The following is a 21,254-nucleotide window of genomic DNA, read 5'->3' on the forward strand; positions in this document are numbered from 1 at the left end:
CTGTTCTCTAGGCTCCCCAGAGTTCCCTGTCCAAGAAGCACCGAGCATGTTCTTAGAAGAGACACCTGCAACATCCCCTGCAGTAGCTCAGAGCAGCAGCAGCAGCAGTAGCAGCAGCGAGGAAGAAGCCAGGGAGGCCGAGTCCCCTGCACAGGAGTTCAGCAAGTATCAGAAGTCCCTTCCTCCTCGTTTCCAGCGGCAGCAGCAGCAGCAACAGCAACAGCAGCAGCAGCAGCAGCAGCAGCAGGTAAAGTGATGGACATGACCATGAGCAAATGTTCTCCCCACTCACCTCCAGTTTAAAGAAACAGCAGTATTCTTACATGTCACAGTCACCATCACAGATGTCAGATATGACACCTCAGAACATGGACTGTCTCTCCATTGGTAGAGGCTCTGTGCATACACACTGATTGGTGTACTCTCTGAGCTGCATTTGGTGCAGTGTGGGGCCAGTCTTCACTCAGAGTACCCCTCTGACCCTATTCAGTTATACTGGGGCTTCTGAGTTCTCTAAAGCCTTGTGCATTGGGAGTTACTGGAGAGAAACACCAGCTTTGGATTAAGGATGTTCACCTTGTATAGGGCTCCCACCCTCAGCCCATGTTCTTCTTTGTAAACTGGAGAGAGTGCCTGCCTCAGCAGAGCAGAGAGCCTTTGGCAGTGATGCCCATGAGCAGGCCAGAAGCATTGCCCATATTGGTCTGAAACCTTCAAAATGGTCTGCTCTTTTCTCTGGAGATGGTATGGCCAGTGGCTAGCGTCACAGCAGTCCCCATGTCCTGGGGACCTCCTCTGCCGGAAGTGTCCATGGCGGCTGTGTGCCCTGGAGAGTAGTGATCGCTGGGACTGGGGCTGGAGCTTAGTGGTAGAGCTCGCCTGCATGAATGAGGTCTCGGGTCAGTTTTCGGTACCTAGCATACAAAGGAAAATACTTCTAGGAACTGGGATGATGGGGTGTTACTTGGAAGCCCAGCAGCTGGGAGTACAATAGTTTTATCTAAGACTTTTTTTTGTTTTTGTTTTTTGAGACAGGGTTTCTCTGTGTAGTTTTTTGGTGCCTGTCCTGGATCTCGCTCTGTAGACCAGGCTGGCCTCGAACTCACAGAGATCCGCCTGCCTCTGCCTTCCGAGTGCTGGGATTAAAGGCTTGCGCCACCACCGCCCAGCCAATCTAAGACTGTTTTAAGTAAACTTTTTTATTTTAAGGCTTTTTTCCCCCCCAGGCCTCATGTGGATATATGTGGCCAGACGTTGGGCGCCATATGTAGGCAGACTTTTCTGTCCTTCCCATGAGCTTCCAAAAAAGCCCACAGAGACTTCTTACTAATTAAGAAAGCCCAGCCGATAGCTTAGGCTTGTTCTTAGCCAGCTCTTACTACTGAAATTAACTTATTTCTATTGATCTATGTGCTGCCTTGAGGCTCCTTTACCTCTGTGAACTTCACATGTTGCTTCTTCCTGTCTAGTTCAGTACTCTTCAGCCTCCGCCATTTTTCCCAGCGTTCTCTCTGCCCCGAAAATCTGCCTAGGTATCGGCCACTCAGCTTTTTATTGACAATGAGAGCAACACATTTTCAGAGTATACAGAAGGATTATTCCACAGCACAGAGCTCATGGAGATGACAACATGAGAGGCGTCTGGTTGGGTGGCGTGAGGGTCTCATTGCTGAATAGTCATTGATGGTTTGTGTTTATCTCTTCAGATATCTTAGAACACAGTGCCATAGCAAGCCAAACATATACCACCTCTTATGATTCAGATTCAGATTCAGTTAGGGAGACAGCCTCGAAAACCAGCCAGCTACCATGACAGCAGCAAATGGAGCAGGCGTGTTATGGGAGTACAAAATAGGGCCCTGGTCAGGCCTGGTGGCTGCTTTCCAGAGGGAAAGTGCTTATGCTGGGAGTGTAGTGAAAAGCATCCTAGTCCAAGGCCCCAGCCTTCCCACGGTCTAGCAAGGCTCCACAGGACTGAAACAGAGAGTAGGGTACATTGTGGAGGAGTAGCCAAGAAAGTGAGACCCCACCATAGGCTGCTGGGAGCCATGTGGTGTCAGACTGGTAAGAAGAGAGCAGGGGACTTGGAGCCACAAATGTGGGGTATACAGTGGTAACTGTAGACAAAAGAAATGGCCATGACCCTGGTAGGTGAGCGGGTCTGATTCTAGGAAGTAGTCATTCAAACGGTAACTCTCATCTGATGGGGATAGCTGAGGTGCACACAGTCCTTGTAGTGACACCATCATGGCTGTTCATCCAGCTCAGTGAGGCCTCAGCCTGGGACATGTTAGTGTGTGCATGTCTGGTCTCCATTCCACCCCACTCCCCGACACACACAGGGTTTCTTTGAGTAGCTCTGCAGCCCAGGCTGGCCTCAGGCTCGAACTCAGAGATCCACCTGCCTCTGCCTCTTGAGTCCTGGGACTAAAGGCGTATGCCACCACCGCCCAGCTTGTTAGGGCCTTTCTGGAGGACTGGAGGGCTGTACCATGCGCACCAGTGTGTGCCCCACCCCCTCATACGTGTCTTCTTCCTCCAGGAGCAACTATACAAGATGCAGCACTGGCAGCCGGTGTACCCCCCGCCTTCTCACCCCCCGCGCTCCTTCTACCCACACCACCCCCAGATGCTGGGCTTTGACCCGCGGTGGATGATGATGCCCTCCTACATGGACCCGCGCATGACACCCACTCGGACACCCGTGGACTTCTACCCCTCAGCCCTGCATCCTTCAGGTGAGCACAGGGCCCAGGTAACTGGGAAGGGAAGGGAAGTCACCAGAAGAGTTAGAGCCACTGAGTTCCGTCTGGCCTGTATCAGGTCGTTCGGTTGCTCTTGAGTTTTACCAAGTTAAAGACACAATTTTGCTCCTGTCAAAAAGTTATTGGGACCTGAGTGTGGGTGGGGTCATGTTTGTAATTTCAGCACTTGAGAGGCTGAGACAGGAAGTGGACCAGCCTGGGCTATGTATTGAGACTCTGTCTCCAAACAAACAAAATTGTTGGCATGAGTTACAAACTTGTATATTGTAAGTTGCCTGGATTACACTCAAATCTCTGCCCCGTCATCGATCCTCTTTGCATCCTGGCTTTTGGGTTTTCTCCCTTAAGACCAGCTTTGGGTTTTCTTCAACCCTTTGTCTTACTGTACAGTTCTCTTTATAGTACAAGTGCCTACTTGTTCATTATTCCTGTTTATAATATGATCTTTATAGTATTGTTTCTAGTGTGGCTTTTTTGGGGTCCTGTGATATGACATTCTCAGCAGTAGGCTGTTTATCTCACTGCCGAGGTAGTGCATAGTGACTGTTAGGTGGTCTCAGTCTCTTTCTCGTCATATCAAAGTAGTCCATGAAATTGCACTTGCTAGTTGTGTTGTACAAATAGTATCATTAGTTTTTTAAAATCCCCTTGATCGGTTACTAATGGGTGTTAAAATTGCTTACCACAAGGTCTGAAATTTAACTTAGTGGTAGAGCTCATTCTTTTAGTATTCACAAGAACCTGGGTTCAACTCTAGCACCAAACTTACAAACAAATAAATATCCCAGTGTGGTTGTGGCTTTGTAGAATCCTCATAAGCCACCAGTGTTGGTTTTTGTGGTGTTTTTTTGTTTTGTCTCTGTGTAACCCTATAGCCTTGAACTCACTCTGTAGACCACGCTGGCCTCCAACTCACAGAGATCTACCTGCCTCTGCCTCCCAAGTGCTGGGATTAAAGGCATGAGTCACCACACCTGCTTTTTAGCTTGTTCTTGAGACCTCTCTCTCACTGTAGCTCAGGCTGGCCTCACATTCATGAAGTCCTCTTGGGTCATCCTCCTGTGTGCTGAAATTACAGGCTGGGGCCACTGTGCCCAAACAAACAGTCGTTCTTGCGACGTGAGTCAGGAGGCTCATGGGAAGGATGTGCTCCTCTTCTTCATGTCGGTGTCGGTTTCCTGTCTTTGCTGTGTTGTCTGGAAGGAATGTAATTATCCTGATTTTGTTTCTTCACTATTTGACACCTTCTGTTCTGGACTTACTGTGACTCTTCTGGAAGGCTTCCTGTGTGGACGAGAAGGCTTACTCTGATAGTCTATAGCTTTTAATTGCCAAAGCTGGTTCCTTTAGGTTTATTGGGAAGCTGAGTGTGGTGGTATGTACTTTTAACCCCAGCACTTGGCAGGCAGGTGCAGGCAGGTCTCTAATTTCGAGGCCAGTCTGGTCTACAGGGTGAGTTCCAAGACAGATAGAACTGCATAGCGAGACCCTGTCTCAATCATTCCCCCCCATCCTCACCAAAAAAAAATTTGTTTTCTGTCTGTGGGCTGGAGATGGCCCAGCGGTTGAGAGCACTGGCTGCTCTTTCAGTCCCGGCTCGCACATGGGAGCTCACAACCGCCTTATGTCCAGTTCAGAGGACCCAGCGCCATCTTCCCAGCCTATGGGCACCAGGCAAGCATCCACATACATATATGCATATGTATGTATGTACATGCATGCGTGCGTGCGTGCGTGCGTGCGTGCGTGCGTGCATAAATATATATTTACATACACAGGCAGGCAAACATAACAGGATCTGTCTCTCTCTCTTGTTGTATTGTGTTCATCTCCCATCCTCAGTGTTATTCCAGAACTCCTGTTTTGTGTCATCCTTTCTGTATTGTACTTTCTACATGAGAAGGCTGGGTTTGCTCCCAGCAGGAGAGACAGGAGAGAGAAGGGAATGTTTGTGTGTGTGTATGTCTGTGTGAGGGTGTCAGAATCCCTTGAACTGGAGTTACAGACAGGCCGGAGCTGCCATGTGGGTGCTAGGAATTGAACCCAGGTCCTCTGGAAGAGCAGCCAGTGCTCTTAACCACTGCGCCATCTCTCCAGCCCCAGCAGTATATTTTTTGGAAATAGGATGTGCTTCCCAAATCATTGTTTGATTTTTCTTTCCTCCTCTTCTTTCTTTTTAACAAGTATTTCTCCATTTGGGGGAGTGTCACCCGCACAGCATATGTGTGGTGATGAGAAGGTCTCCGTCTACCATGTGGCTCTGGGGATTGAACTTTCGCTCCTCCAGCTATTTCACCAGCTCCTAGTAAAGGTTTTCTTTATTTTTAAAGACAGGGTCTCTATGAGACCTTGCTTGTCCTGGAACTACTAACTATGGAGACTAGTCTGGCTTCAGACTCACAGAGATCTGCCTCTGCCTCCTGAGTGCTGGGATTGCAGACGTGCACCATTGCATCCACCAAGACTTTAATTCCTTCTTTTATGCTTTCAATCATTTAAATATAAATTTTTAGTGTTTTAGGTTGTTCTGCAAAGTATCTAGTTATGGTATGTTACATTCCATACACATTCTGGCCATTTTGGCTTTTAAGTTCAGTTTCAAGACCTGTTAAGGATTAGATTCTGGCTGGGCCTTCATTGGATTCGGGGGCCCATCCTCCCAGAGCCCTTATAACCAGTTTTGGTTAATTTGAGAGATCTCTGCATTATTCTGGAAGGCAGAAATTTGAATACAGCTGTCCTGAAAACCCTTAGAGAGCAAGTAAGAATGCAATTATATTCTGAATTCCTAAGGCTGGTTGGTTTTGTCCTTCCCTGGACTGGACTAAGATGGATGTCCAGGTGGGAATCCCTTGTACCAAAGGGGGTTTCTAATGTTTAGTAGTATTTCAGAGGCCTTGGAAGCCTCTGAGAGGATGCCGAAGAGTAGGCCTGCAGATGTGGAGAGGCTGGGGAGGGAACATCACGTTGCCTGTGTCCTAGTCATCTGGACCGCTCACTCCATGCTCTCTCCCTCCTCAGCAACGGAATTCTCAAATAAAGAATGCAGAGTATCCGTGTCCAGCTTCCCGTAGGGTAGGAGGAGTGAAGCCAGATCTCTGAATCAACTGAGTGCTGGCTGGCTGGTCTTAGTGAGCCGTCTGGGATGTGGCTCATCTGTCCACAGCTGTGCAGTGTTGTGGCGGCTCACGGGCCAGCCCCGCTGGTTTGACATCTGGCTTCCATTCATTGTTTTCACTATCTTTCAAATGGATTTTCTTTCCCCCAAGACAGTGTAGCCCTGGCTGTCCTGGAACTCACTCTGTAGACCAGGCTGGTCTTGAATTCCTGAGATCCGCCTGCCTCAGCCTCCCGAGTGTTGGAATTAAAGGCGTGTGCCACCACCACCCAGCTCATGGATTCTTGTTCTGGGAACCAGAATTGGCTCCTAAGGGTCATAAGCAGGTCGTGTGGTGTGCCCCTGTGCCACAGGGTCCTCTGTCAGGGTAGAGTGAGGACTTACATGCTGAAGGCGTAGCTGCTGCGTCCATGTGGTGCTGGGACCGCTGCCTCTGCTTTGAGGCCCTTGCCAGACACTCTATGTCAGAAGAGAGAGCTTGATTCTTTGTCTTCTTCAGGACTGATGAAGCCCATGATGCCTCAAGAGTCCCTCAGTGGGACTGGCTGTCGCTCTGAAGATCAAAACTGTGTGCCCTCACTCCAAGAAAGAAAAGTGACCGCCATCGACCCAACTCCTGTGTGGAGCCCAGAGGGCTACATGGCACTGCAGAGCAAAGGTTACTCACTGGCCCACCCGAAGTCTGCCGACACCCTGGCCATGGACATGCACGTCAGGTGAGCCGACCCTCCTGCTGCTCTGCGACTGAAGGAAGACTCCACAGTCCCCATGGAGGGCCCTAGGAAGAGGCCCCATCCCTGAGGACACTGCCCCGAGGGAGGGGCGGGGCGAGTGTAGGCAGGTGTGTTTGAATGCTTGGTGTGAGTGGCTCTTTCTAATGGCCAGGCTGAGGCTCAGCAGGAACCCTGTGGTCGCCGCCACCGCCGCCGCACTGTGGGCACGGGCAAAGGCGCAGAGGGGCGGGCTCACAGGCAGCTGGGTTGGGGGGTCTGGGCTCGCTCCTCCTGTGTGAGCGGGAGCTAGCCCTGGCACCCCTCGGCCCAGGCTCACAGACTCCCAGGCTCCAGCTTGTTCATTGCTCCAGGGACTGCCAGCTCCTCTGTCTCCAGGGTGGTGTACTGAGCTGCCACTGCCGTCGCCACGCTCACGGACTCCAGGGGCCACCGAGCAACGTGTCTTAAGCTAGAGCAAATGTTTGCTTGTGGTTTCTTTTCTTTTTAAAAAAACTTTTTTTTTTTTTCTTTAAAACAAACCAAACCAAAACTAAGCCCTGTTCAGCATGGAAACCAGGAACCAAGCTCCAATCACATTGACTGATTTTTCTGGTTCCTTTTCAGGAATGAAAGGTCTTACTCTGCCTCCCCCGGAAGGTCAGGGGGCTTAAGTGCCCAGCGCGATCTCTTTGAGGAGAGAGGGGAGGAGTACTTGAGTGCTTTTGACAAGAAGGCCCAAGCAGACTTTCACAGCTGTGTCTCTGCTCAGAGAATAGGCCAGGAGCTTTTATTTCCACCCCAGGAAAATGTTCAGGAGGTGGGTGCTCCTGGGGGGCGTACCCCAAACCTCAGGTGTTCCCCATTGGAGCCCGACTTTGTCCCAGCCGAGAAAAAGCCAGAGTATGGCAGTTGGGATGTTGGCCACCAGCCCAAGGCTGCCGACACAGCTAACAGTGTCGAGCGGGAGGCACCCCAGGAGGAGCCATCCTTCCACGGTTCCTCCTGGGAGAAGGAAGGGAGCCCCAAGAAACAACCAAACCCGGAGCCCGAGTGGACACCTGAGCCCCGGAGTCAGCACCAGGAGCAGCCGGGCAGGACCCGGAGGTCGGGACCCATCAAGAAACCTGTCCTCAAGGCCCTGAAGGTGGAAGAGAAGGAGAAGGCGCTGGAGAGGGTCAGGCAGGGCCTGGGAGAGGAGAGCTCTCAGCCGGCCATAGACAAAGAGCCCATGTGCAGGACAGAAGAAGATGAGGATGAAGAGAACAACCCTGCTCTGGCCAATGCCTCCTCTTCTGCCCTGGAGGACAAGGCTGCTGCCCGGCCTGGGTTTGGCCATGAGGCCAGCAAGCTGGATGAAGACGCTAAGGCTGATAAGACCTGGGAGAGCAGGCCCTCGAGGGATGCCAGTGACATTCCCCCAACCAAGAGAAACAACTGGATCTTCATTGATGAGGAGCAGGCCTTTGGGGGCCGGGGCCAGACCCGCAGCCGTGGCCGCGGCTTCAGAGAGTTCACCTTCCGAGGCAGCCGGCCTGCGGGCAGCAACACAAGTGGTCTGTGTGGCACGGGTGTCCTCGGGGCTCGCAGCATGTACAGTGGTGGCCAGCGCAGTAGCCGAGGCAGGGGCCTTCGTGACTTCCCCCTGCCAGAAGACTGCCCTAGAGCCAAGCCCAGGCGCCGCATCGCCAGTGAGACCCACAGCGAGGGCTCTGAGTATGAAGAGCTGCCCAAGAGGCGGCGTCAACGGGGCTCCGAGCCTGGCCACGAGGGCATGCTCCTGGAAAGGGACGAGGGCGCCCTGAAGAAGGACTCTTGGCGCTCCAACAGGACTTACACAGAGGACCAGGGTGGCCTAGATGCCCGCAGCCGGGGACCCCGGGCCTGTGGGAGAGCCCTCCCACCTCGCCTGAGCAATTGCAGCTATGGCCGAAGAACCTTTGTCACCAAAGAGCCTCCCCACTGGCAGAGCCGGAGCCCAGGCGGCTCCTGGCAGGAATATGGCCCCTCGGACCCATGTGGCCCACGGCGAACCACTGACAGAGACTACATCCCAGACTCCTACCGACACTCTGACACATTTGGCAGCAGGGTCTTCGAGGACAGCCGCATGGAGGACAAGAGGTCCTTTTTCCAAGATGACCACGGGGCAGATTCTGAAAATGCAGAGAACAGGCCCTTCCGTCGGAGGCGGCCCCCACGCCAAGACAAGCCCCCTCGCTTCCGGCGCCTCCGTCAAGAGCGGGAGTCCCTGGGCTTGTGGGGACCCGAGGAGGAGTCCCACCTGCTGGCAAGTCAATGGCCAGGCCGGTCCAAACTCAGTCCTGGGGACAAGAGTGGTCCTGGAGGTCACAGGTCCCCAGAGCTCTCCTACCAGAATTCTTCTGATCATGCCAACGAAGAGTGGGAGACTGCCTCTGAGAGCAGCGACTTCAGCGAGCGTAGGGAGCGGCGAGAAGGCCTTGCAGCTGAGCCTGAAGCACAAGGGGATGGTGGCCTGTCAGGGGCCAGTCTGGGTGAGAAGAAGGAGCTGGCCAAGCGGAGCTTCTCCAGCCAGAGGCCCCTGGCTGACAGACAGAGCCGCAAGCTGGAGCCGGGAGGGTTTGGGGAGAAGCCTGTTAGGCCAGGTGGGGGTGAGGCTTCCCCCCACTGCGAGAGCCAGCAGAGCGGGACTTCTCTGAAAGTCAAAAGGTAACGCGCCAGCACCATCTCGGGTCCTTGTCGTTGTCCTGTTCGCAACAGCACCAAGTCCATGCATGCACGCCCTGCCAAGCCAGGCGGCCCTGGCCGCTGTGTGTGAGCGTCTCCATCACCTGCTCCTGCATTGCTTGTCGCTTCTCCATGGTGTGTCATTGTTGATGTTGTGGCTTGATCAACTACACCCAGAGTGCCCATAGCCTGTTCCCCAGAGGCCTCCTTGTGACTGCTGTTCTAGCCCGTGTCCCTAGAGTCCAACCTCCGAATGTATTCTCAGCCCTGCAGTGATGGCTGTTGCCTGTGTGTGGTGCCTGGTGAGCGCTGGCCGGGAGACATCCCTCGCCTTTTGGTCATGTGGAGATAGCTCTGGCCCTTGGTGGTCCTGCTTTTCTGTTGCCGCCTGGGCAGGGCTGGAGCCACCAGGAACAGGGGAGCAGGCCGCTTGCAGCCCATGAGCCTGGTTCTCTAGAACTGGAAGCTTTAGGATAGGTAATCTGTTGGGTATTGACCCATTGCCCCGGGCTTGCTGCCCAGTCAGTGCCTCAGATTGAGGTTTCGGGGGATGCAGAGGTCACCCCTCCTGTCCTTGTAATTCAGGGTTCGCAACTCTGGTGTACATACCCTGAAGAAGTTGAGGAAAGTGTCTCTTCTTTCAAGTGTTTGTGTGACCATACTCCAGCCCCTAAAAGGCATCACGAATGTGCTCAAAAGCCCTGCAGCCAAGGAAGCCTGTGCTGCTGTTTCTCTGTTCAGAAAGGCTGGCAGCCCTGTCCTGGGCACATTCGCCCAGCCTCTTCTCACTGAAGGCAGCATGCAGTGCGAGGGAATGGAATGCTGGGAAGGAGGTGTTTACAGCAGCCTTCCCCTGCTCAGGTAGAGCCCTGCCCCACAGAACTGAACCAGCACATAGCATGTACTGTCCGCAGGCCTTCCTGACCCTTGATGGCTCCGCAAAAGGTTCTGGAGCTAGACAGCTGCCATGTCTGTGTGTGGGCCTTGTGCATTCCAAGTTTTTCCTCATCCCTCTCTCCTAGCCTTTGCGAGATGGTGAAATCATGAACTCCCCTTCCTTTGCAGGTCTCCAGATGAGGCCTTGCCTGGAGGCTTTGGTTGCAGTAGTGGAAGCCACTCATCCTATGCCTTGGAGCGGACCACTCATACCAGCTCCGACAGTCCTGAAGCCACCAGCAAGAAAGCAGAGAAGGAGGCCGCCCTGGCTGCCCAGAGGGCTGGTGAGCAGCAGGAAGAGGCCCGCAAGCAGTTCGATCTGGGCTATGGAAGTGAGTTGGGCCTGGTCTCTGGGACTTGGTTGGAGTGAGGTGTGTGGTGCAAAGCAGCCCCGACTCCTGGCTTAGGATGCCTCCGGCCTTCCTAAGCCCCCGTGACATCTGTATAACTTCCCAGATTTTAAGGGGATGCCCAAGGTTCCAGGGTGCTCTGTGGTATGTCCAAAGCCACATGGCTAGCAAGAAACAGAACTGGGTTTATGAATCTGCATCTTTAAAGGCCGTTTTCTCCACCGTGATGCCTGAGCTCCTCCGGGTTGTGTTTGCAATGTCCCCGATCACATGGGCATGAGAAGGGTGGGGCACCTTGTCCAGGTTTCCTTAGGCACTGGGAAAGTGGACTTCTGAGCCAGGCATGTGCCTTGTTCTTTCTCCTGACTTCTGGTTCAGATGCCATCATTGACAACTGCGCGTCCAGCCCTGGGGAGGAGAGTGAAGTGGGCTCCATGGTGGGGGAAGGCTTCATCGAAGTCTTGACCAAGAAGCAGCGCCGCCTGCTGGAAGAGGAGAGAAGAAAGAAGGAGCAGGCTGCTCAGGTGAGGGCCAGAGGGCAGCCCTGGGTGGAAGAGAGGAAGGCAGGATGTCTGTCAGGATGCATTGTCTCCCACTACCTGTCACTATTGCCCTGAAACAGACAGGAGAAGAAGGAGTCTAACAACCAAAATGTGACCCGCCAGGTCTGAGATCTGTCTCACAGCACCCCTATGTCTTTCTCTTTCCTGAATGAAACCCCAGCCTAGCTGGGTGACCCCTGTCCTGCAAATCTCAGGGGGCTGGAACCCTGTGACAAAGTGCTTGAGACTCACACGTCTATCAGCCTGCTCCTGGGGCCAGTCTGGCTACCCCGGCAGTGCACCGAGTCAGACTGGGGTTTTGAAGACGGGTGTCGGGCATCTCAAGCTAGTTCGCTTTTCCCAGGAGAATTTGTCGTCTGTCGTGTCTTAGGCTGGACTGCATTAGCCTCTTCTCCTGTAGGTGCCTGTCAAAGGTCGGGGCCTTTCAGCACGTATCCCCCCTCGGTTTGCCAAGAAGCAGAGCAGCCTGTGTCTGGAGCAAGGCGACGTGGCTGTGCCTGGCAGCAGCCTGGGCACTGAGATCTGGGAGAGCGGCAGCCCAGGTGAGGTGGGTGCCCGGCTCAGAAAAGGCAGGGCTCTTCTCCGAGAGTCACCTTGGAGCCTGGAGTGTGAGTGCATCGTGACCCATTTCCTGGGCCACAGCAGAGCCAGTGTTGTTGAGTGGCATCTGAACTGCTGCTGCCGCCGCAGTCACTGGCGGGTGACACATCCCTGACTCCAGTGCAGTAGACCGGAGGAGCTGGTGTCAAAGCTGGCACCTTGGAGGAGGAGGCATCATATTTCCTCTCCTAGTAGAAGAATGAATGACAGAGGGCCAGGACTGGGTTAGCGAATGCCCTTCCCCTACAGGAAGGAAATCCTGTGAATCCTCCCTCAGGTTTGCCTCGGAAGGGCAAAGTTCAGACTAAAGTCAGTGTACCTTCCTTCTTGAAAATTTTATTTCCATAAAGCTGTTTTGTTTGTTTTTAATGTCCCACGCACAGCTGTGCTTTGGAACTTGTACTTTAAAACAGAAAGCCATTCCAGTTGATCAGGTTGTTCTTGAAGGCTCCTTTGCGTGGGGCCCGCGCAACAGTGAGCTGGAAGATTGTACAGCTGACTGGAAGGTTCTCTGTGGCTTGCAGAGGAGCTAGGAGAGCCCACTCTAGAACGGTGGCTGACCCCAGGCTAGGACAAATGCCACAGTGGTGACTTGAGTTCCCACAAGTCTGCTTTGTCATAGTTTCACTCATCCTTGTGTTCCTTCTGAAAACCCTGGTTATAGTGTGCTGCAGAGCAACACTGAGTGATGTTGTGCCCTGGTCACATGTGGTGAGGAAGCGCGGCAGGTGGAGGTTGGCTCAGTGACAGGCACCTGCTTGGCGCCGTGCACCAGACTGAAGAGCATTCGTCTGCTGAGAAGTCAAGGATTGTGCATGTCAGTTGTTAGACCAGGCCCCCATGTGTGGCTTCAGAGTGCATCGTATGCATATCGATTTTCTGGGCTCAGGCTCTATGGCTTTGGTTGGATTCAGGGAAAGGTCTGTGGGCTTACTGAATTGGGCTGTGTCTTCCTGGACCTTTCAAAGACTTACAGAAGCTGCCCGCTTGAGGCTTCACTACAGGATAGTGTCCGCATAGGACCGACGGAGAGTTGAAGTGATACAAAGCCAGTGATGAGTGTAGCTGGGTGTGGTGGTGCACACCTTTAACCTCAGCACTCAGGAGGCAGAGACAGGCAGGTCTGTGTGAGTTCCAGCCAGAGCTACATAAGACCTTGTCTGAAAAATAACTCCCCTTCTCCATGCCCCCATCTCAAAACAAAACAAAACAAAAACGAACAGTATAAAGTCAATTAGTTTCCGAGCAAGTTTGGGGTTTTGTTTACATCTGAAGAGGCTGGTTGTTGAGGGGTGCTCACACAGCCTGTGTCGGGCAGTCGCAGAGACCTGTCTGTGGTGAGGCGTGCAGAGGCCCTGGGCGGCGGTGCCCTAGGCTGTCTTTTCAGCTGGTGTGCACAGCGCAGCTCACGTCCTCCAGACTGCCTGTCTCGCTGATGTCCTGACTCTGGCTCTTTCCCTCAGCAGCCCTCCCTGTGCAGGGCGCAGCCAGCGATTCCTGGAGGAAAGCCGTCACCGCCTTCAGCAGCACTGAGCCTGGCACCACAGAGGTGAGTGCCACCACACCCACATGCCCTGGTGCTGCAGTGCCTTCACTGGCAACCGGGTCAGTCCAAGGTGCCTGGCTCCCTCTAGCCTTGGCCTCTGGTGTTTGTGTGGTGCCTGCATGAGCAGAGAGACAAGGGAGACCTGGAATAGAGAGCCGATTGAGAAGCCCCTCTGAGCTGGTCTTGGCTGGCACTTGTATGCCAAGGTGCTCATGAGCCTGAGTGGAACCGGTGCATTCCTTAAGCTGGGCGTGTGCCATGGGCCACTGTCACCAGGTCAGGACTGGAGTTAGGAGTGGAGGCTGGTGGCTGGGGAGGAATGCCACTGCCACGCAGGCTTGCCTCCTGGATGCTGTGCTTTGCAGTTTGGGGACGGGGCTCTAACCCATTTTGTGCTCTGCACAGCAGGGTTTTAAGAGCAGCCAGGGAGATAGTGGTGTTGACTTGAGTGCTGAATCTCGGGAGTCATCCGCGACCTCCTCACAGCGCAGTTCCCCATATGGTACTCTCAAGCCAGAGGAGATGAGCGGGCCTGGCCTGGCGGAATCCAAGACCGACAGCCACAAGGACCAAGTTCAGAAGCAGTCTGAGCACAAGGTAACCTGGAAGTCCTCTACATGGTGGCCAGGGCCTGGGCGGAAGGGGCCCTTCTTTGTCTCGTCTTCCTTGATGCCGAGGGCACCTGGAAGCAGCTGTGTCCAGCCTCTCTGCTTTCCCACCCAGGACTCAGATCAAGGATCTGGACAGAGCAAGGAGCACAGACCAGGACCCATCGGCAATGAGCGCTCCCTGAAAAACAGAAAGGGCTCGGAGGGGGCGGAGCGGCTGCAAGGGGCCGTTGTCCCGCCCGTTAATGGGGTGGAGGTTCACGTGGACCCTGTGCTGCCTGTACCCCCCATTGAGTTTGGAGTCAATCCAAAAGTGAGCTTCACTTTTACTCTTTTCTTTGTTATTGTACTTCGGATTGTCTCCTGGAGAAGAAAGGGAGATAGGAGCTGAGCATTATTTTGGGAAGAGTGTTAGAACAGCGTCAGGGGTAGGCAGATGTTACTGGATTGCTGTGTAGATGACCTTTCTGGCACCAGCTGGGCTCAGGCGAGCCAGGGTAGAGAGAGGCAAGTCAGGTAGCTTCCTTTCTTGTGTGTGGTGTTGCATAGTGGACAGTGTTATTGGTGTGGGCCCAGTGACAGGTGAGCGGGGTGGGGCTCAGACACTGTCCCCTTCTCTTCCAGGACTCTGATTTCAGCCTGCCTCCCGGTTCTGCTTCTGGTCCTGTAGGAAATCCAGTTGCCAAGCTTCAGGATGTCTTGGCTAGTAATGTAAGTCCGCATGTCCTCCTCCAGCTCTGCCTCTGCACGCTTGCCGGCAGCTCTGTGCCGGGACTGTTCTAGCCATACCTAGGTTTGGGGACCTTTGGCTGCAGATGGTATCAGTCCTCTTAAGGTCTGGGCTTTTTGGCTTGCTTTAGCTCCAGTCTCCATGTTGTGCCAGCTGTGGTGCAGACTGCTCGGCCTGAGGAGAGAGCCCAGGGCGAGCACTCTCAACACTGAGCCACACACCCCATCCCTCCATCTCCTGACACCCCATCCCACACACACCCATCCCACACACACTCATCCCACACACACCCCATCCCACACACACCCCATCCCCCCATCCCACACACACCCCATCCCACACACACCCCATCCCACACACACCCATCCCACACACACCCCACTTCCCCCACCCCATCCCCCCCACTATTCTTTCATGGCTAATGGGTAACTGGTTAAGCAGGCAAACCTCCTGGAGGCTGCTCTCCCTCACTGGCAGGGACCACAGTGTGTGACTGCCACGCGGCAGACTGGGTTCTGTGAACTCAGGAGAGGGAGATTCAGCATTGTGAGCTGCTTGGAGAAACTGCTGCCTTCATGACCTGTCTTCTGTCCATCTGCCCGATGAGGGAGGGCATCCAGGCAGCATTCCCAAGAAGGCTGCTGTGGGAGGAGCTGGGGGAGGAGCTGTGGGAGGAGCCGCGGGAGGAGCTGTGGTGTTTCCGAACATTGCCAGGCAGTGAATGAACACCACTGGGGTTCAGTGTGTTTAAGAGGCCGTGTTAGCCAGGTCTCCTCACTTTGGGAATCCTGAGTGAGTTGTGAGTGGGCTGCATTTCCCACCTGCGTTAGGAGGGCCCGGAGAGCTGAGTGACAGCCGCCACTTTTACTCCCTGGCCCTGGCCATCTCCCAAGCCAGGCCTTAGGCTTCTGCCAAACCAGGTGCTTGTCTGTTGGCAGCTCGTCCTTTTGTGTTGCTGGGACATGACTGTGGAGGTGACTTCTGTCATGCTAACTGATCCAGGCAGCCTGCTGTAGATGAGTCTGGCATTGGGGGTATCTGTGCCCTGTGACTTTCTTTCTCTCCTCTCCAGGCAGGACTGGCGCAGAGTATCCCCATCCTTCGACGGGATCACCACATCCAGAGAGCCATCGGCCTGTCTCCCATGTCCTTCCCCACTGCAGACCTCACACTGAAGGTAAAGCCAGGCCTGAGCTGGGCTAGGGTCCTCACCAGTGCCCCAGCTTGTGATGGGGTGCAGAGGGAGCCCTCCTGCACTCCTGGTTAGGTTACTGCTCTTCCCTTGTCCCCCAGTAGTAATTTGCATCCCTCCCTCCTCTTGCTTCCAAAGATGGAGTCTGCACGCAAGGCTTGGGAAAACTCCCCCAGTTTGCCGGAGCAGAGTTCCCCCGGAGGTACAGGCTCGGGCATCCAGCCTCCATCCTCTGTGGGCGCCTCCAACGGAGTCAACTACAGCTCCTTTGGTGGAGTGTCCATGCCACCCATGCCTGTGGCTTCTGTAGCGCCTTCTGCTTCGATTCCAGGTATCACATCCCCTGAGCCAGGCTCAGGAGCCTTCTCCATTCGCTATTGAGAGAAGCTGGATTAACTGCTCTGTGCTTTCACTTACAGAGCGACACCGGTTTCTAAGTCAGGTAGTTACAGCTTCCCACATGCTATGTGCAATGTAATCCCTGCTCTGATGTGAGAAGCAGGATTGCTGTGCCATAGGGAGGCACTCGGAATTGCCAGAGAGGAGTGAGCACACCTCCGGCTTTAAGTCAGGCTCTAGTCAGTGCCAACTCCCTGGTGAGCCACTCACCTATAAGCAGGCTGCTGCTGCTGTGCCACAGGGTGGCGCCCTCCATTGCTGGTAGATGTTTTGATTCTCACTGTCATTATGCTTGTGACTGGAGATTTTGAGGCCCAGCTGCCAAGGTCTCAGTGATGCAGTTCCAATAGATCCTTCTGACCCTCCACTGTGGACTCAAAGCAGGGAGATGAAGAGGACAGAGACTGAGAGACCCAAGCAGCTCTCTTCCATAGTAAATAGCCCCCAAAGGCCCAGCACGGCCGGTGAGTGGTTAAGAGGTCAGGTGCTCTGTTCCTGTACTGGCCTGGGTTTCCTGAGGTATATGTTACAGCAGAGAATCACGCAACCTCTGCTCACATGTGTCCTCAGCCCCATTGAGTCCCCTGGGGAACGTGGCCGTGTGCAATGGGGAGACTTGATCCTTTCCTGCTTTGTCTGTGTTCTGTTTCCAGGCAGCCACCTCCCACCTCTGTACCTGGATGGCCACGTGTTTGCAAGTCAGCCCCGACTGGTTCCTCAAACGATACCTCAGCAGCAGAGTTACCAGCAGGTGAGCGTAGGAAGCCAGGTGGCCAGAGGTCAGAGGCAGCATGGCTCTGGTCAATCTCTGCATTTCTTTGCTGGTGATCTTGTCCCCTGCCCCATGTGATCCCCTCTACTGGCAGACCATGGCACCCAGAGAGCATTTGTAGAAAGAGTCTATGATAGATAAAGAGGCACAGGGTAGACACATCAGATTCTGTTACTTCCTTCTCAGAGTCCTTGCTTCTCTTAGCTGGGGATCAGCTACAGTAGGGGTACACTGGTAATAGGGGTCCCGAAGGGCCTGAGTCTCTGGGCACAGATGCATTAAAAGAGAAAGTTTTAGAAACAGGCAGGGTGTCGGCTTTGCACAAGATTGGCATTCCATCTGTGCTGCAGACACAGAGGCCAGAAGGCAGTACCAGATCCTCTGGAACTGGACTTACAGACAGTTGTTAGCAACCATGTGGATGCTGAGAACTGAACCCAGGTCCTCAGCAAGAACAATTGCTTTTAATAAACCACTGAGCCATCTTCCTAGGCCTTATGATTTTTGAGTCTTACTCTGTAGTCCAGGCTGGCCTATAACTCACTGTTTAGTCCTGTCCGACCTGGGACTTAGAGCCACCCAACGACTGATATTACAGGTATTACACACCACACTCAGCTTGCACGTATCCTAAAAAAGATACCCGAAATTCACCTCCATTCATGTGGATGACTGGGCTCATTTCTGCCATGTACCATTCTAGTGTTAGGGCTACACCATGCCTTGGTCTTGCTACTGATCTTTTGCTGTGGGAAGCTAGATCAGATGGGTTGGGATGAGCCCTTGCTGACCCGACCAGGACCCGGTGGAGGTGGGGAGGCATGTTGGGGTCAATGCAGTTATCACCTGGCTCTTGTTTGCAGCCTGCCACTGCCCAGCAGATCCCGATCTCCCTCCACACATCTCTGCAGGCCCAGGCGCAGCTTGGGCTGAGGGGTGGGCTCCCCGTCTCCCAGTCCCAGGAGATCTTCAGCTCCCTGCAGCCTTTCAGGTGAGAGACGTCCATGCTGCACTGCTGAGGTTGTGTGTGCTCCTCTGCTCTGGGGCCAGGGACCAGGCATCAGATGGTCTCCACTCCTTTCCAGCCAGTGCCCTTCCCTTTACCCAGTGCCAACACCACCCCAAACACCGTCTCCCCAGCTGTCTCTTTCAGTATTCATGATGGCTTCAGCCTTGGGCATCCAGCATCTGGGAGGTACCCAACCCGGCAGCCTGGCCGAGCTGGCCCTCGTAGACCAGACTCTTTCAGTATGCATGATGGCTTCAGCCTGGCCTGCCACACGTGGGTGTGTCCCTAGTCCTCAGGTCGGCAGTGTCAGGCTCATTCCGACCCTCTGCGTCAGTCTCTGGAGAAGCAGGGATCTGCTAGCGAGTCCTCGGTCCCTGTGCTCACCAGTGTTGAAGACAGTCGTGTACTTGCTCACCTGGTCCTGACCTCCCTCTGGCTTTTGCAGGTCTCAGGTGTACATGCACCCCAGCCTGTCACCACCCAGCACTATGATCCTCTCTGGGGGTACCGCCTTGAAACCCCCATACTCTGCGTTTCCTGGCATACAGCCCTTGGAGATGGTGAAGCCACAGTCCGGCTCACCCTACCAGCCCATGAGTGGAAACCAGGCCCTGGTCTACGAGGGCCAGCTCGGCCAGGCTGCCGGGTTGGGTACCTCCCAGATGCTGGATTCCCAGCTTCCACAGGTCAGTGTGGTTTGGTTTCTCACCAGCCTCCTCCTTCCTTAGCTGCCTCCTTGTGTGTGTGTGCTGATGTTTGCATGGATGTCTCAGCTGCAGAGACTCCTGGAGTGGTCCCCACATCACCGTGTTCTGGCTTGGCTCTCCTCCAGAGCTCTGCTCTAGAGATGTTTGCAGCCCCCAAGTGGAGGCTGTGGGGGTGGAGATGGGCAGGTGTCTTTGTTCCCCCCACTTAATCCTGAATGGACCTGCCCTCTCCACATGCTGGAGCTTCCCACTGCCAAATCTGTTACTGACCCTTCCTTCCTCAACCTCGGGTCCTGCATGGCAGCTGAGTGGCCCTTCTTTTGGGCCCCTGGCTTACCCTCTTACTCCATCTCGATGCTCTTGACCATGCCCATAGTGTAGGAGTCACACACAGTTGGTAACTAGCGCTGCAAAGCTTCCTAACTAATAGCTCCCAGGGGTCCGAGTCCAAGGACTTGAACCCCGCACTCCTCCTGGAAGAAGCTCTCCTCTCCCCAGGGAGGAGACCCTCAGAGCCTCCACTCCTTCTGTCTCCCACCAACCCTACATCCTAACAGCCACTTCCTGCTGCTTCTCCCATGCCGCTCCCTCCCCCATCGCCTTGCTTCCTGTGGTCCACAGGGCCCATGGCCACACCTCCCTGCCTGTGTGCTTCTGGACCCCAGCAGCATCCTGTCCCTAGGAAGACCCTCTCATCCTGCAGGCCACCCTGGCTAGTACCCTTCTCTTTCCTGTCAGTGTAGAGGTAGGCTCAGTGCTGCTGTCTTAATTGAGGGGGTCCTCTTTGGACTGTACCACAGCCACCCCATCGCAGCGTCACCCGGTCGTCCCTGACTCTTGAAGCCATCTTCTTCAAGACATTATCCTGGCTCACCTTTCTCCTCAAACCCTCTTCCCTCCTTCACACCTCCACCTCCCCCCACCCTTGATTGTGGATGCTCCCTTCAGTCCTGTCTTGTTCTCCTTTCCGGTCACCATCCAAGCACTGCTCATTCCAGATTCATTTCTTTTTCTTTTCTTTTTTTCTTCCCCCCGAGACCGGGTTTCTCTGTGTAGTTTGGTGCCTGTCCTAGATCTCTCTCTGTAGTCCAGGCTGGCCTCGAACTTACAGAGATCCGCCTTGTTCTGCCTCCCGAGTGCTAGGATCAAAGGCGTGTGCCACCACCGCCCGGCCCCAGATTCATTTCTACAACCCTGCGTCCTCTGCTGACTCCTAGCTCTGCCGCTTGTATCTACTGGCCAATCCAGCATGCTGGGTCCAAGGCACAGTCTCCCTCCGGTCCTGCTCATCCAATCAACATTATCCTCCATCCTGCTTCTCCTGCCCCTCCCACTCCTGGTCCTTCAGCTGCTCCTGTTGCCTCTGCCGTTAGGAGAGATTCAGTGTTTGTTCACATGTGCGCGCGCGCGCACGCGCGCACGCTCACTACACTGTGCCATGCTGGCTCTGCAGAGACTTGCTCTTTGCCCCTTTTGCCCTTGGTCCTGATAGCCTGAGCTGTGAGCACAGCTGTACCTGGCCCAGGTATCACTCTTCCACGACTTCATCTGTCCATGCTGCTCTCTGCTCTGAGGCCCTGGTGCCACCACAAGTCTCAGTGATGCAGTTCCAATAGATCCTTCTGACCCTCCACTGTGGACTCAAAGCAGGGAGATGAAGAGGACAGAGACTGAGAGACCCAAGTGGCCCAGCCTGCCCCAGTGCTTACCCCTCTCCTCATCTGGTTCTGGATTTGGGATCCGTCCACAAGGGTCTCTGAGGCCTAATTTGGTCCTGTTTTCTGCCACTATTGATACAAAAAAGTACGCACAAAGGAACGTAAGGAGAGACTTTCCGTGCGGCTTTCACTGGGGGAGCTCTCTGCAGTCTTCTTCCCCTCCGAGCCTGCATGCAGTGCCGTGCAGCTGTGGGCAGCGTGTCTCACACATTGTCCTGCATGCGGTGCCGTGCAGCTGTGGGCAGCGTGTCTCACACATTGTCCTGCATGCGGTGCCGTGCAGCTGTGGGCAGCGTGTCTCACACATAGTCCTGCATGCGGTGCCGTGCAGCTGTGGGCAGCGTGTCTCACACATTGTTCCGCCATTCTCACTGCTCAAGTCCAAGACCACTCAGAAGTGCTGTGTACACTCTCAGGTGCATGCTTTAGCCTTCTGCCCCTCACTGTCCTGTCACCCAACAGCTCACGATGCCGCTGCCTCGGTATGGCTCTGGGCAGCAGCCACTGATTCTACCACAGTCTATTCAGCTGCCTCCAGGACAGAGTCTCTCTGTTGGGGCCCCCCGAAGGATTCCTCCACCTGGCTCCCAACCACCGGTCCTGAACACCAGCAGAGAGGTAAAGGTGGTTCCAGAGAGGGGGCTGTGTCTAGTCAAGACTTCTACCACAGAGCTGTATTACAGAAAGTGCAGGCTCCCAGCCTCATGTGGCTTTCTCACGCAGCAAAGTCTACAGAGTCCCAGAGCCACAGACTCCTCGCTTATGTGTAAACTAGTTGGGAAGACAGGTTCTGGCATGTGCCAGACTACCAGGCAGCAAGGA

At 54.4% G+C, this 21,254-nt stretch overlaps 1 protein-coding gene and 2 non-coding genes across 3 annotated transcripts in view; all 3 read left to right on the top strand.

Moving 5' to 3' along the window:
* The window catches only part of Prrc2b (proline rich coiled-coil 2B), a 94,151-nt gene that overhangs the window by 69,043 nt on the left and 3,854 nt on the right, over nt 1-21,254 (top strand). Inside the window, exons 13-29 of the mRNA XM_059260044.1 lie at nt 12-247; nt 2,543-2,738; nt 6,383-6,599; nt 7,221-9,284; nt 10,368-10,570; nt 10,967-11,112; nt 11,552-11,693; nt 13,218-13,300; nt 13,703-13,894; nt 14,021-14,218; nt 14,530-14,616; nt 15,708-15,812; nt 15,966-16,158; nt 16,880-16,977; nt 17,862-17,989; nt 18,453-18,693; nt 20,895-21,050. Coding sequence (XP_059116027.1) covers nt 12-247; nt 2,543-2,738; nt 6,383-6,599; nt 7,221-9,284; nt 10,368-10,570; nt 10,967-11,112; nt 11,552-11,693; nt 13,218-13,300; nt 13,703-13,894; nt 14,021-14,218; nt 14,530-14,616; nt 15,708-15,812; nt 15,966-16,158; nt 16,880-16,977; nt 17,862-17,989; nt 18,453-18,693; nt 20,895-21,050 — 4,685 coding nt within the window. The remainder of the gene's footprint in view (nt 1-11; nt 248-2,542; nt 2,739-6,382; nt 6,600-7,220; nt 9,285-10,367; nt 10,571-10,966; nt 11,113-11,551; nt 11,694-13,217; nt 13,301-13,702; nt 13,895-14,020; nt 14,219-14,529; nt 14,617-15,707; nt 15,813-15,965; nt 16,159-16,879; nt 16,978-17,861; nt 17,990-18,452; nt 18,694-20,894; nt 21,051-21,254) is intronic.
* LOC131910147 (small nucleolar RNA SNORD62) lies at nt 16,554-16,638 on the top strand. The gene has a single exon (XR_009379009.1). It is a non-coding gene; the product is annotated as a small nucleolar RNA SNORD62 (small nucleolar RNA).
* Nucleotides 20,308-20,392, top strand: LOC131910148 (small nucleolar RNA SNORD62). Its single transcript, XR_009379010.1, has one exon. It is a non-coding gene; the product is annotated as a small nucleolar RNA SNORD62 (small nucleolar RNA).

The sequence above is a fragment of the Peromyscus eremicus genome, chromosome 4 (genome assembly GCF_949786415.1).
Source record: "Peromyscus eremicus chromosome 4, PerEre_H2_v1, whole genome shotgun sequence".
Lineage (NCBI taxonomy): Eukaryota > Metazoa > Chordata > Mammalia > Rodentia > Cricetidae > Peromyscus > Peromyscus eremicus.